Source organism: Sminthopsis crassicaudata, chromosome 6 (assembly GCF_048593235.1).
Source record: "Sminthopsis crassicaudata isolate SCR6 chromosome 6, ASM4859323v1, whole genome shotgun sequence".
In the NCBI taxonomy this organism is placed as follows: Eukaryota; Metazoa; Chordata; class Mammalia; order Dasyuromorphia; family Dasyuridae; genus Sminthopsis; species Sminthopsis crassicaudata.
In genome coordinates, this window is record NC_133622.1 from 1,829,089 (window position 1) to 1,846,086 (window position 16,998).

Genomic DNA, 16,998 nt, shown 5'->3' on the forward strand with positions numbered 1-16,998 from the left:
GACAAGATTAGAGGGGATACACTAAACTGCGAAAATATTTTTACAGCCAAAGTTCTGATAAAATATATAGAGAATTGACTCTAATTTATAAGAAATCAAGCCATTCTTCAATTGACAAATGGTCAAAGGATATGAACAGACAATTCTCAGATGAAGAAATAGAAATTATTTCTAGCACTACGAGATGCTCCGAATCATTATTAATCAGAGAAATGCAAATTAAGACAACTCTTGGATACCACTGCAAACCTCTCAGAATGGATAGAATGATAGGGAAAGATAATGCAGAATGTTGGAGGGGATGTGGGAAAACTGGGACACTGTTGGTAGACTTGTAAATTCATCCAGCCACTATGGAGAGTGATTTGGAACTGTGCTCAAAAAGTTATTAAACTGTGCATCCCCTTTGATCCAGCAGTATTACTACTGGGCTTGTATCCCAAAGAGATCTTAAAGAAGGGAAAGGGACCCACATGGGCAAGAATGTTTGTGGCAGCCCTTTTTGTGGTGGCCAGAAACTGGAAACTATGGGGATGCCCATCAATTGGAAATTGGCTGAATAAATTGTGGTATATGAATATTGTAGAATATTATTGTTCTGTAAGAAATGACCAACAGGATGATTTCAGAGAGGCCTGAAGAGACTTACATCAACTGATGCTGAGTGAAATGAGCAGGACCAGGAGATCATTATACACTTCAACAACAATACTGTACGATGAGCAATTCTGATGGACGTGGCCTCTCCAACAATGAGATGAACCAAATTAGTTCCATTTGTTCAATAATGAAGAGAACCAGCTACACCCAGTGAAAGAACTCTGGGAAATGAGTGTGAATCACTACATAGCATTTCCACTGCCTCTGCTTTTATCCACTTGCATTTTTGATTTCCTTCTCAGATTATTTTTACCTTATTTCTAAGTCCGATTTTTCTTGTGCAGTATGATAACTGTATAAATATGCATACATATATTGTATTCAACATATACTTTAACATATTTAATACATATTGGTCTACCTGCTGTCTAGGGGAGGGGGAAGGGGAAGGAGGGGAAAAGTTGGAACAGAAGGTTTTAGAAGGGTCAATACTGAAAAAATTGCCTATGCATATATCTTGTAAATAAAAAGCTATAATAAGAAAATTAATTTAAAAAAAAAGAAAAAAAGAATATAAGCTTCTCAAGTGCAAGAAAGCACACAAGTCTTGCTTTCTGCTTGTATTTGTTTCTCCAGAGTTTAGCACAGTGCATGGCCCAGGGTAAGTATTTAGAACTTAATTTCTAATGAGTTAGCCAGCTCTGGTGACCTCCATACAAATCTTGAGAAATTGCCAGGAATATTTTAGAAAGCGGTTCCTGTTTGGATTCCTACTGTAGATGAGCTCAGATGTACCTTCCATTTTTGAAATGAATAATAACAACAACGATGTTGATGATGACTCAATCTTATACCGATTGCAGGAAGATATATTAAATCTCTGTTGCTGATAGAAATCTGACTTACTAACAGATCATTAGGCAGAAATGTCTGGGAGATAGCTGGAGACCCACATCGGGGGCCAGGAGAAGAACCAGAGACTAAGAACATCATCTGGAGGCCATGAGAATGGGAATGGGCGTGATTGTCAAGGAGGCTTTTCCTGATCAGCCCAGCCACTACTGCCTTTCCTTCCAAATCATCCTGTTTCTAGTTTCTCCATATTTTGGATCATCTCTTTATTGATATGCTGTCTCCCTTCACTACACTGTAAGTTCTTCGAGTGCAGGTCGGGTTTGCAGTTATCTTTTTATTCCCAGTTCCTATTTCAGTGCTTGTCACAGAATCAACAGAATTAGTCAAGTCTTGTTTAGTTCATTATTTGAGAGATGATAAAAGGAACAAAGACAGGACCTTGGAGAATGGCAATAGCCCGACTTCGGGAAGAGAAGAACTCACCCTAAAGGAAACCATGAGGAAAAACCAGAGAGGTATGAACAGAGTCTTCATCATGGTGAGGGGGTCACTTGAACTTCTTTCCCCCTTCTCTAATCTCCTGGATGAGACGCACTCGAAGGTCCCTGACAATATTAAACCCAGTAAATGAGAGTGCTGAGGGGTTAAAATCACCTATTTCCAAGGTGTGTGGGGTGGGTGAGCATTCCATACTCTACGAGGTAAGACGTTAAGATGGAGTCTGTAAATGTGAATATTTTCTCCACAAATCTGAACCTTCTTCCACCAGATAAGGAACACTGAGTGGCAAATGACAGGTTTGTGCATCGCAGTCGCTTGAGCTCTTCAGCTCAAAGCCCTCATAAACAGTTCACAGAATATTAAATGCACCAGCTCAGCTAATGATAGGGTGGAGAAAGTCCCAGAGGACAACTCTCAAGACAACCTAGGGAAAGATATTTACATAGAGTCCGATTTTTATTAATTAAAATAACAGATGGAATGTGCATTTCGTGTGTGTGCCCCAGATAAAGGATCATGCGAATCCCCCAGAGTCATTCAGAGTTTTGTTAACCTCCACACCAGGGCTGATTAATAAGGTGAACTGAATACATGAATACATTATCAACATGTAAATTGGCTCATGCAAAGGAAGAAGATATAAGAAAAACACAGACTCCATCAGGAACAAAGTTTTTCCTTGAATATTTTTGAGCCTCCGGCAACACTCCCATAGTCCATGTCTTTGTGTGTCTGTAGAAGGGGCTGGATCTGGGGCTGCCTCTGCGATTGTTTGTAGCATCTGGAAAAAGTCATAGCCATAGCTTCCAGAAGGTGACTTTTATTGATCTGGAATTTGGAATCTTTTTAAGTCTTCCTACTCAGCTCCATCTCATTGGTCAAATGTAAGGGCCTTGTGACCTCAGAGGTAGCTACGTACTACAGTGATTAGTGTACAAGACCTGGAGTCAGGAAAATTCTTTTTTCTGTATTCAAAACCAGTCTCAGAAACTTACTAGTTGTGTGACCCTAAGGAAATCATTGAGCTCCGCTTGCCTCAGTTTTCTTTTCTGTAAAATGATCTTGAGAAGGAAATGCCAAGCCAAGGAACCCCCAAGTAAGGACACTAAGTGTCAAAGACAACAGAAAATGAAACTGTTTCTATTACAAGGGCTCTTTATGATCTTCTTCTTGTTATATTTCAAATTCCTTGATAGCACTGGTTCCATTTGTATTAAAGATCTAGGAGAATATTCTCATTAAAAGATGGAAGAGAGACAAGTATTCACATACACAGCCTCTCCAAAGCTGCATTTGCCTTTGAACAGTGAAAAATCCATTAACCAAAAGACCTGAAGTCCTCATGTCAATACTTGGAGGATCTATAATGTTGTTAGTCGTTGCCTCCAGAGACACAGAGCATCATGAGGAGGGCTGTAGCTAAAAGATTCGACAGCTTATGGTCAGTGCTTTCCCACCTTAGCTGAGTCCTATTATTCTCTGTCCTTCTCACATCTCAACTACAGCATCATGTTGACATCTACATAATACATGTTAGGAATGACTAATAAGAAGGAGCTAGTTTAAAGGGGAATGAGAAGGAGAGGAGGGGTTCTTGAAATCATGTTCAACAAGGTTCCATGTAAGTATTGGGAAGATGTAAGACTGAATGTTGAGTCAAATTCAAATATCTGAAGGAATCAGACTTCTGATGGCCTCAAGAGGGCAGAACTGGGAATACTTTTTTGAACTTGCAGAGAGGTGTATTTCAGCTACATGTAAAAATAACCTTCCTACTATCCCTATTTCCATCAGAAATGAACAGTCCTAGGAGGTAAGGGCCTTCAAATCACTGGAAAATTTCCAGCTAGGACTGGATGACTATTAATTGGGGAAGTTAAAAACATTCTTGGAAAATTGTAGACAAATCCCTTTGAATTCTGAGGTCACGGTCCCTGTTCCGTGGTGGAGAGCAATCAGAGCAATCTTCTTCTAGTACATAGACTGAGGGAATGTAAGCTTTGGAGGGCATCATCTGGTTCCATCCGTTTGTTTTAAAGAGGAGGAAAATGAGGGTCGGAGAGATAGCTTCTCAAGAGTCAAATGATTAGTCTATGACAGAGCAGAATAGGGAGGAGGGCCAGGTTTGCCTGATTTCTAATAAAGTCCCTTCTTTTTAAACTAAACAACCTTGTTTACCTACAATACGGTAAGACTGATCAATTATCTACTCACCGTGTAGAGTGTTTGGGTATTTTGGGATGGCTAAAACACTGAATGGTTCCCACTGAAGGTAAGCTCAATACTAAAAGATTTGGAACCTTGGCATGACAGTAACTCTAGATGGACACCTGGTGCTTGGTTTTGTGACAGTGGCAGGAGAGCAGGTGTTGTATAAGTGAAAAAAAGAAGAGACAGCTTTCAGCTCGCTCTTTTCCTTCAACTTTCTCATGTGGCAATTAGGTCGTGTATTCTATTTCCTAAGTAGAAGAGGATAAGGGTTAGGCCAGAGAACCCTATATGGCAGCTAGAAAAGGGAACAGATGAGCTTGCCCTCAGTCCCCTAGATGTCTTTGCTGATGTGTTTCCGGACATAAGTGGGAAACCAACCATAAACCTAGAGATGGCTATAAGCCAGCCTTGGATAAAGGTGATGGATAAGAGGGTCAGGTTTTTGTTTTCAACAGAAATAGTGATCACTTGCAAGAGTTTGAGCCCAAGACTTGGTCAAGATCAGGAGAAGATCAGCAGGAGTTATTTGGACATGTAGTCAAGGTTAGCTGCAGAATGCCTATTCAGTGATTTCATCAGCTGCTTTACGTTGATGAGATCTAAATCTGAACTTTACCAGAGATAGTACAAATGAAAGTCATTATTGTTAGGATTCTTAAAGAATCCTAAATTAATAGAATCCTGCTTAAGTCATTTGGTCAATAAGCACTGGTGGCTTTGGTTTACCATTTCTTTTGTGTAAAGGAAATACTATATATATATATATATATATATATATATATATATATATATATATATATATATAGTGTGTGTGTGTGTGACTTTCTATAAACATATATATATATATATACATATATATATGCATATATATGTGTGTGTGGTTTGGGTTTACCATTTCTTTTGTGTAAAGGATATACATTTTATATATATACAGAGAGAGAGACAGACAGACAGACAGAAAGAGAGAGAGAGAGAGAGAGAAAAAAAGAGAGAGAGAGAGTGACACACACACACACTATATATGTATATATATACATGTAACTTTCTCACTTCCCATAGCCAATGAATGGTCAAGCCCTATTGTTTTGATTCTGTTCTCTTAATCCTGCATCAGTTTTTCTAAGACTTTTCAATTTCTTTGAAACTTTCTGTTGTGTAACTTTCCCTCAGCTCTGGTATGATGTTAGAATCCGAAACTTCTACTAGGCACTCAACGCTCCTGTTACTCTTGCCCCAACACAAAGTATCTTTCTAAACCGGTATTTTCCTCACTTTTTCTTGAACATGTTTGTGAGTTCCTATCTCTACAATTTTCTTCACACTCTTCATTTGACCTGGCATGCCCTTCCCTTCTTTCCTCCCCAATTTCTAAAAATCTCAACTCCCTAAAGAAATCTTTCCTTTTCCCTAAAACCCACATGAAGGTCCTTTCTCTGATAATCTACAACATTCACATCTCTAACTCTCTTCTTGCCCTTTTCATGTATTGCATTATCTGTTTTCATGTTTATTCTCCCCTGTTCAACTATAAGCTTCTTGTGAATAGGGGATATATCTCGGTGTTTGCTACTATGCTTAAGACTGTCTTTCCAAAACAATTTTAATTTATCTGATTTACATAAAATGGTGTTGGGTACTTCAGGTGAACCAAAGTTTAGAGGGAAGGCAGTGGATAGAGTTTAGCCTTGGGGGCAAAAAGATCTGAATTCAAATCCAACCTTAGATTTTAGTTGTGTAACTAGGCAAAGCACATCACTTAATCTCTCTCAGCAGATTTCTTCTTCTGTAAAATGTAGATAATAATCCCACCTACCTCTCAAGGTATCTCAAGTTGTGTTTGAATTCAAATCTTAAACACCAGACAGCAGAGTGCTGGGTGGTACAATGGATATAATCTGGACTTGCAGTCAGACCTGAGTTTGAATCCTGCCTCAAACATTTACTTAGCTCTAGAAATCTGAGTGAGTAGCTTACTATTTCTCAGTCCTAGCTTTCTCATCTACAAAATGGGGGTAATAATAGCAACTGCTTCCCAGGGTTGTTATAAGGATCAAATAAAAGTTGAAATTTTAAAGTGCTATAAGAAAGACTAGTTTTAGTAATATTGGTATTATTATTTTCTTGTCCTAGAGAAAATAAAGCATCTCTGAAGTGTCTTTGACAGGAGAATGACATGGTCTGATTTATGCTGTAGCAACTCCGACTTGACTGCTGTAGGAAAGATGGATTGCAGATGGAGGGGAGGGACAAGACTATAGACAGATGGGGAGTGGGATGTCATCCACACAGGAGGCATCTTTTGACTCCATGTCCGGAGCCATTTGTACTGTATCAGACTTCCTCCCTAGCAGAATTCATGATTTTTGATCCTTACAGAAGGTCAGTTTTCATAGGAGCATACAATCTTTTGGAATCCTTTGAGGTGAAAATTGTTCTATCGGTATCTCTATTATATATCATAGCAAACATGCATGAAGATGACAATAAAAGGTCAACCCATTTCCTAGTCAGAAAAATTTGGCGGTATTCTCAAAAATAACAGAGTAAAACAATCTTGAATCATGATATGAGTGACTCTATTAAAACTACACTCAAATTAATCTCAACAAATAAAGTATTTGGCATTCGACTGGTGCTTTTGAAATTGACTTGTAGCTTCTCAAATATCTAATTCCCTTCCAAAGCTTCCACAGGTCTTTTTTTTTTTAACAATTTAATCTGGTACAATTAGTATGAATTCATTTTCTCATATTTCTGCATTTTTTGAACCTCCTTAAGGCCAGCATCTGCTTTATTTACTGATGAAGTCTAAAGCTATTGCTCTAGTTCCTCTTGCAGCATCCCTAATGGTAAATGGCCAAGCCATTATTCCAAACAGAAACAAAACAGGTTTTCCATTGCTATTGAGAATCTTCAGTTTCCTAGCAAGGAGGGAATTTATCAGGCCAGTGCAGCAGTGTTATTGGATTCCAAATTAATACGTGAGCTTGTGATAACAAAATTCAAACTGACAGAACTGAGAACCGATATAATGTAAATTACCCCAAAGGTTCAGAGCAATGGGACATGCTCCTTGCTTATCTCTGATTTCCATGGGCCTGGCAAGAGTCTTTGAAGCAGTGAATTGTGACTGGGGATTGGAACTCTTTTGAGAAATCCATAATCTCCAAAGAGGTCTGTTGGATAATCAAATGCATCAGTGAAGTGGGTATGGTTTTATAGAAACAAATTTGTTTTTTAGATAACCCAGAAGAATGAAGGAACTAAAAAAAGCACATCATATGAAGATCATGAGAAGGAATTGGGGGTGTTGATTCTACAGAAGAAAAAGCTTAAGGGAGACTCAAAAATACTTTTGAAATTTATGAGGGTTGCCAAGTTGTTTGCTAAAATTTCAGAAAGCAAAACAGGGACAGATGGAAGGAAGGCAAGGAGTCAGAAGTAAATGAATAGCTTCCCAAAAGAACTGCTCAGGGACAAAATGGGTTCTCCTGGGAGAGCGTGACTTTTCCATCACTCATCATGTTCAAGGAGATCCCCATGGTCTAGGCTGCATTGGTAAAAAGAGTTATCTCTTCCAAGAGTTCTCCATACCAATGAGGTTAAACAGCCAGTCTTCCACTAGTCCCTTGCCCTTTTAAAAATGAGAAGCTGAAAATTGACGATCTCTTAATTTTCTTCCAATGAGCAGCTAGATGGCACTATCGTGCATAGAGTGCGGAATCTGGACTCAGGAAGACACATCACCCCGAGTTCAAATCCTGCTTAGCTGTGTGACACTGGACAAGTCACTTCATCCTATTTGCCTCAGCTTACTCGTTTGTAAAATGAGCTAGAGAGAGAAATGGAAAATCACTCTAGTATCTTTACCAAGAAAAGCCCAAATAAAATCACGAAAAGTCAGACATGACTGAAACAGACGGACAAAGTCTCTTCCGATTTTTGGCTTCTAGGGTACTTACCAACTCTAATATTCCATATTTTAAGCTTCTTTTCAGATCTAACTTTCTGTTTTCTGAAACCTAAGGAAAGATACTTCTCAGCTAATCTGTCAATAAACATTTATTAAGTGCCTACTATGTACTAAAGTGTTTTTTCTTCATCCGGCATAAAACTTACCCATGTAGGGCTTCGTTCCCGCCATCGAGGAAGCCTTCTCTGCTCCTTTGATGACAGTGGCGATGTTAAAGTCAGTTATGTGAACATGCCCTACAAATACAGAAACACAAATGGATGTTAACACAAATGGCTGCTTGGATCACTGTTTGGCTGACATGCATTTTAAAAGAAAGCTGTCCATTGGGTGTAACAAAGCCTGTGCCCTGCACCCCCAGGGAGGGCAGAGAAACTTTGCATTGTAAACCCTTAATTTGGAGCATGGCCATTACACTGACTCAGTGCCATACTACTTAAACTCATGCTGGATTTGACATTTCTCTTTATTAAATTTCACATTATTAAATTCAACTCATCATTATAGTCTGTAAGAAAAAAAAAATGGCTCCTGACTTTATCATCCTTAGGTGAGTTATTCCTCTTGCCTTTATTTTATTTGCAAATTTTGTAAACAAGCCATTTGCTGTTACTGAAATCATTGGTTAACATTTAGGAAACTGAAATTAAGTGACTTGTCCAGAGTCACACAACTAAATAGTGTCTAAGACTAAATGTGAATGCAGGTTGTCTTGACTTCATCCCCATTTCTCTAGCCACTGTAGCACCCAGCTGCCTCTAAACCACTTAATTTTTCTGGGTCTTGATTTCTTCATATATATAAAGTGTATTCATAATAGTATGTTGCATGGCCGATAAAGGTATCCCAAGAAAAGAACTTAGCAAAATGGAGCACGCTAGACCCATGAGCTGTTCTAAGTACATAGCATCTGAAGAATAAAAGAATTTCGAAATGGTTGGTAGACCAGATTCATTAGGCAGGCACAGCCAAGGGTGAAAGCCCTGAGGTCCACAGGGGCTCTAGACAGTGAAATGCAAAGCAGAAGAGATCAATTGGCCAGCCTGAGCAGGAGGGCAAGCTCTCCGACAGCCCAGAATGCCACTTATAATGACTACTTAGAGACTCCCTTCAGAGAAGCTTCCCTGGAAGGGCTTGCAGAGTCTATAATCAGTCCTATCACAATTGCATCTGGGCCAATGAAGTAGGCGAGTCACTGCCCAGGGTGAGGATTACTTGGAGTTTAATGATCTCTCTTATTACAGCTCCAGCACTGGCAACTTGGATTAGAAGGGACATTGCTGCTCTTCCCCAATGGGAAAGACAGAGAGAACACAGTGTGAAGCCTCCTTGCTCACGGCACCTGAAAATGAGGTGTTTAGAGCCATGGAGACCCGGGCAGATGGCAAGCCCTTCAATCGGTGACTTAACTGATGAGTGCTGCACTCCCTATTTCTTCCTCATAAGTGCCATTATGAGAGTGTGGGCAGAATAGCATCAGAGTTGAGCAAAGTTTCCTAATGCTCTGAAGTTTGACGTTCTCTAAAACACACAAATTATGATCTGAGAGTGGACCGTATGCTTTCTGCAAGCTCAAACCAAACCCAATTCAACAAGTAGAAACCTAGGATGTAGAGCTCCATGAGGGCTTAGAGATCATCAAACAACCTTTGGAAATGTGGAACAATGGCAAGAGGAATGGTTCAGGGTCAAAGGAGCTAGGTTCAAATTTCCCATCTGCCACTTAAGTATTTGTCTCTGGTTGGCCATATTTCTTTTCATTTCTAGGCCTCAGTCTCCTCATCTGTAAAGTGAGAGGGATAGGCTATATCAGAGGGGCCATACTATTGTCCAGAATATGTCTGAATGCCCTGAAACATGATTGGAATATAATCGACAAATATTTACCAAAATAAATAAAAATACAACATAATATAGATAATGTTAATATATTTTATCTACACTTTAGTGGTCTGCTTCTATTTCAGTTTGGCATTGCTGGGCTAGGTGTTCTATTAGGTATATTTTAGCTCTAGATTTATGATTCTGACTTCCTCGTGTCAATTATTAATATGGATATTAACACTAAAAGCTTATTATTGTTATTATACTGGCATAGTCCAGTCATTAATACTGAATATCCTATTAAGTAATCCTCCATTTCATTAAAGATTAATTTGTAATTATATTACTAGGGTTTAAGTTTGTATTGATTTCCTATGCATTTTCCCTATTATTCCCTCCTGAATTCTGCTGTTGTTAATTTGTTATGCTATTGAACTTAATAAAGCCATTGTCTTAGTTTTTTTGCAAATTCTCTCAGATTTCCTAAGTAAATCATCTTGTTATAAACAAACTTTAAATTATATTTCATTATAAAGTTAGTCATTATGAAGAAAGTCTTACTGAAATAGGAATGATTATTATCACAAAGAATCTGTGAAAGAAAAGATGGTTCAGAAATAGATTCAAAGAAAAACATCTATTCTTGTAAGGAAGATTAGGCACTGTAATAAAATTGGAAGTTAGGTGGATGGGATAAAATGGGATTATCAAAAGCTTAGCACAAATGGTGTTGCCTCATCTGGGTCCTGAAAGATTGGGGCTTGGAGAAACTAACATCAATCACAGACACAGGGAATGGAAGAAGGGAGCACAATAATGTAAGATGTTTTAGATAGCAGTGGGAAGAGTATTTGAGGGGGGAAGTGTGAAATAAGCTTGGAAGGTAACTTGAAGGCAGAATGTGGAGGGGTTTGAATAGCAGGCTGAAGAATATGTATCTTTATTCCATAGACAATGAAAGGCATCAAAGGCTATTGAGCAAACAAGGAATATTACTTACCTGCCCCAATTGAAATTTATTGTATTTCAAGTGTTATAGTATTTATATAAAAACATTATTTTAACTGTCAGTACCCTTAATGAGTGAATGTATTTGTATTGTCCTTCAACAATTAACTAACTGACAGGACTAAAGGTATCTAGCAGTTTCCATTATGGATATTTTTAATATAAATCTAATCAATTGACTGAAAGTATTTGCAACCAAATGAAAGGCTGAGGTTAATGACAATTTTGTTGAAATATATGGTTGAAGACCAACAGTTGAGAGACAATCAATAAGTCTCGTGTACAGAAATTAATAACTTTTCCTTACAAGGTGCTAAAAGTGGTGAGCCTGAATGACATCACAAATAGCACTGTAGCTTAAACATAGGAAGGTTCTAGTTAAACAGGGCAGTCACTATAGTGAGTTTTTTTAATATTATTTAATATTATCTGTATTTTAAAGAAAGAGCAAGAGGTTAAGTGATTTGACTGAGATTAAGTAAGTACTGCGTTAGAACTACGATAAAACTCTAATCTCTTCAGATTTAGTCCAGTATTGGGGGGGGGGGTGAGTGTGTGTGTGTGTGTGTGTGTGTGTATGTTATAGACCCTCAACAAATAAGAACAAAAGTCAAGGGAAACACCAAAATTTCTGTGCACTCCAGGTAAGCGTATGTTTCCTAAGAACACTTACGGATGAAATCACACTGAGTATAACAAGCAGATACAAAGTGAACCAGCTCTGCTCATTTGTCACTACCAGAAATTATAATGAAACCATCTCATTTGGACTTAATCATCCTAGTACCTGAAGGTATTGTATGAGCAAGCTCCAAAAGCACTTAAAAGATTAAGTATAGGAAAGTAACTGCCCTGAGAGGGGGAAGTTCTCTAACTTGCAAATACGTGAGAATTAACAATTATACCTCATACTCCCACAGCATTTTGAGGGATAGGAAACAAGGTTAGAAAAATAATACCCCACATGGAGTAGGTAACTCAAACACTATTATCTGTACTTTAAAGGAGCAAGAGGTGAAGTGACTTGACTGAGATTAAACAAGAACTGAGTTAGACCTAAGATAAAACTCTAATCCCTTCAAATTTAGTCCAGTATTTGGTTGTTGGTTTTTTTTTGTGTGTGTGTGTGTGTTAATTCTTCCACAATGCCTTTCTTCTTCTGAGTTTCAAATGGCACCCTCTGCCCTGACTTGTTCAACCCTAATAAGTCTGATACATTAGAATTTGGTGGTTTCTCACTAAAATGACTGCTGCCTAAAGAGAGGTATATAGACTCATTCCACATCATTGCTCTTGAAAAAAGAAAAAATCTAACAGTAGTTCCGGCTGGAATAATGGTCAATAAATCCAATTTGAGAAACTATAGTAAATGTCTTCCTTCGTATTAGACCCAAACCAAAAAAGGTAATTAGAAACTTATGGGCAATAGGAAAGGGGGTTAGCCAGAAAAGCCAACAAGACAGAATGAGGCTCTCTCAACTATCCATCCCTGCTGTTGTTCATACCGCTTCCTATTTGCCACTTTTTGCTTCTTTGTGAAGATGGAGTGAGGGTAGCGAAGTGCTAAGAGATAAACAGGAACCACAGAACAAATCTTCACTAAGTTTCTCTCTCTACAAACGTAAGATTTATTAATTCAACACAATTCAAATTTGATTCAATAAACGGTTATTAAAAGCCACCCTGAAATCAGAATATAATAGAAATAGCAGTGGGCCTACAGTCAGGAGACATGGTTTGCATCCGGATTCTGATGTCTACAGAACTGTGGAAATCATTTAGTCATACCTGCACTACTCATCTTCTCCACTAATTAGCAATTAATTAGCTAATTGACCCCAGTGATTAAGGAAGTACTTTATGAACTTTTAATATTGCATAACCTAGAAAGACAAGAAAATCTCAGTTGTAAAAATGGCTATTTTCTCAAATTAGAATTATTATGACATTTGCAACTGCATTCAAGAGACATTCTTCACCTAAAAATGTGATAGGAGTGATGGATATACCCCCCCTCCCAAAGTGATATCATGGCAGCTTTCAAGAAACTTTTAATCTGGTAATAAGATAAGACAGGACAGAAATAATTATGATCCCGGGTAGAATGTGCTCAGCACCAGAGAGGGATTCAAACAAAGTTCTCCAAGAGATGGGAAAGGGGGAGATCATTTCAGCTGCAGCGATCAGGGCAGAATCCCACCGCAAGGTCTCTGTCCATGAGTACAGTTAGCCAGCCTTCGGACTGCGTGCCCAGGAGAGGCTCCCGCGAGATGAATGCTTACTGTGCGCCAGGCTTTAACAAACCCTTTTGTGATCCTGCCTACCAAATGGTAGCATTTCATTCCCTTTAACAAATGTGCACGAAGCGCCTCTCAGGTGCAAAGCCCAGGACCAGACTGGGAGAAGGGCAGGAGAGGGAGAAAAAATGGTGAGATAAGGCTCTCCTCACATCCCCAGGCAACAAAACCAACTCGGCTCTTTGCTTTCCATTATCTTCCAACCACAGCAAACTTATCACGGGCCCAGATGAAAAATAGGAGCTATTGCCCAAGTAAACCCCACTTGTTTGCCTTCTGCCACCCTAGACGGCCGGCATTTGGGAAACGTGTCGTTTCTGGGGAAACGATGAAGTGACCTTTACCCGTCTTTCTAGTCCCGTAGGATTGGAAGCATCTCCTTGTCCCTGTGTCCCTCCGTGTTTCCCATGTGGAAAGAGAGTCAGTGATGCCCCCTGTCTCTGAAGCCTCCTGTGCCCAGGTGTTCATCCTGAGATAACAGGGTGCTTCTTCTGGGGCTTCTCAGGGCCTCAAGCGAATCTCAGTATCTCCTGATGACCCCATTGTAGCTCCGGCCTCCAGGAAGCTTTCCCCCACCACTAGAGCCTACGACCATCCCTGCACAGTATTTGGAATCACAGACGGTCAGCATCCGGAGGGATTATAGCACATGCCTGCTCAAATTCGCGACTTTCAGAGACTGGAGGCCCAGTGCAGAGTGTGCGGTAGGAAGGCCTGAGTTCAGACCCAGCCTCACACACTAGCTGGGTGATCCTGAGCAAGGCATTTAACCCCATTTGCCTCAGTTTCCTCACATGTAAAAAAAAAAATGCTGGAGAAGGAAATGGCAAACCATTATCCTTGTCAAGAAAACCCCCAAGGGTCACAGGGTCAGACACAACAGAAACATGACTAAACAACAATCTCAATCTCTGATTTTATAGCTCAGGAGTCATGACTGAGAGAAAGCTAATGATTTCCCAAGGGCAACGCTGCGGAAGCGAGGCCTTTGGAGTTCTCAGGAAGGACTTTTCCCCTCCCTTAACCCAAGAGGTCTGTTGTGAATCCCAAAAAGATAACACAGAAAGTCCTTAGGAAACATTCTAGCAGCCTAGCAATGGCGGCCAAGCAGCACCATGCCTGGGAAGGAAGCTTGGGAGACTTTTTTCCCCCGACCATTTACAATCTTAAACCGAGAACTTGGGAACACTTTGGGGCGTCAGTCCTGATGATCTGAGATCTGATTGGCCAAGACTGCTCTTGCCTCAGAGCTTCAACTGCACAAGCAAAGAAATCAGACTTTACGTTTGCTGAAGAGATGAGACTGGGAACTGGGCCGTGGAGTCCTGGGCAGTAAAAGGAGGGACCTCCCCTGAGCACCTCCTCACCGTCCTCATGGCCAAGTTCTGAAGGCAACACGTGCACACACACGCATGCACACATGTACACGTAGACATAACACACACATGTGCACACACTAGCATTCACACACGCACTCACACACACATATTCACACTCACATATACACACACTCATACAAATTCACACTAGCATTCACACACACTCGCATATACAATTCACACTAGCATTCACACACACTCGCATATACAATTCACACTAGCATTCACACACACTCGCATATACAATTCACACTAGCATTCACACACACTCGCATATACAATTCACACTAGCATTCACACACACACTCACACATACAATTCACACTAGCATTCACACACACTCACACATACAATTCACACTAGCATTCACACACACACTCACACATACAATTCACACTAGCATTCACACACACACACTCACATATACAATTCACACTAGCATTCACACACACTCGCATATACAATTCACACTAGCATTCACACACACTCGCATATACAATTCACACTAGCATTCACACACACTCGCATATACAATTCACACTAGCATTCACACACACTCGCATATACAATTCACACTAGCATTCACACACACTCGCATATACAATTCACACTAGCATTCACACACACTCGCATATACAATTCACACTAGCATTCACACACACTCGCATATACAATTCACACTAGCATTCACACACACTCGCATATACAATTCACACTAGCATTCACACACACTCGCATATACAATTCACACTAGCATTCACACACACACTCACACATACAATTCACACTAGCATTCACACACACACTCACACATACAATTCACACTAGCATTCACACACACACTCACACATACAATTCACACTAGCATTCACACACACACTCACACATACAATTCACACTAGCATTCACACACACTCACACATACAATTCACACTAGCATTCACACACACACTCACACATACAATTCACACTAGCATTCACACACACACTCACACATACAATTCACACTAGCATTCACACACACACTCACACATACAATTCACACTAGCATTCACACACACACTCACACATACAATTCACACTAGCATTCACACACACACTCACACATACAATTCACACTAGCATTCACACACACTCACACATACAATTCACACTAGCATTCACACACACTCACACATACAATTCACACTAGCATTCACACACACTCACACATACAATTCACACTAGCATTCACACACACACTCACACATACAATTCACACTAGCATTCACACACACACTCACACATACAATTCACACTAGCATTCACACACACTCACACATACAATTCACACTAGCATTCACACACACTCACACATACAATTCACACTAGCATTCACACACACTCACATATACAATTCACACTAGCATTCACACACGCTCACACATACAATTCACACTAGCATTCACACACGCTCGCATATACAATTCACACTAGCATTCACACACACACTCACACATACAATTCACACTAGCATTCACACACACACTCACACATACAATTCACACTAGCATTCACACACACTCACACATACAATTCACACTAGCATTCACACACACTCGCATATACAATTCACACTAGCATTCACACACACTCGCATATACAATTCACACTAGCATTCACACACACTCGCACATACAATTCACACTAGCATTCACACACACTCACATATACAATTCACACTAGCATTCACACACGCTCACATATACACACACTCATAGAAATTCACACACACTCGCATATACAATTCACACTAGCATTCACACACACTCACATACACATATACATACTAGATTCACACACGCACCCCCACACATTAACACATATGCATACATACACACATGTGGACTAGATTATTCTCTAGTTGTTTCACGTGGGTGAGTCTTGTCTCCCATAAAAGAGGGCAGCAGACATCATGTTGAAGAGGAAAAATGATCATCACAATAGTTTTATGAAAATAGCTTATATTTGCAATAATTCAAATTATTTTTTTTTAAATAACTAAAAAACTAAACATAATCAACAAGCATTTGTTAAATGTCTACTATGTAAAAGATAAAATGCTAGGAGCTGGGAGTAGAAGGCTGAGGGTTTTATAGATAATTTATAGATTAATTAACCAGGGCCAGAGAAAGAAAGTAACGTCTCCCGACTCAGATGTATCCCATGATTCCATGAATAGGCTCTTAAATAAGAGTGTGGTGACTTTAAACAAATATCAGGTTTTGATTTCTTTTAAAATCTCCACATGCTGGGAAGAATATGGCCGTCTTTCAGGCCCTCATTCCCAGTAGGAGACTTGCTTTTCCTC

The 16,998-nt window shown here is 39.6% G+C and overlaps 1 protein-coding gene across 6 annotated transcripts in view; it reads right to left on the reverse strand.

Moving 5' to 3' along the window:
- STK32B (serine/threonine kinase 32B) overlaps window positions 1-16,998 on the reverse strand; it is a 351,540-nt gene that overhangs the window by 31,597 nt on the left and 302,945 nt on the right. For all 6 annotated transcript variants that reach the window (XM_074276564.1, XM_074276563.1, XM_074276565.1 and 3 more), the window contains one exon: window positions 8,287-8,376. In XM_074276564.1, the coding sequence (XP_074132665.1) occupies window positions 8,287-8,376 (90 nt within the window). The remainder of the gene's footprint in view (window positions 1-8,286; window positions 8,377-16,998) is intronic.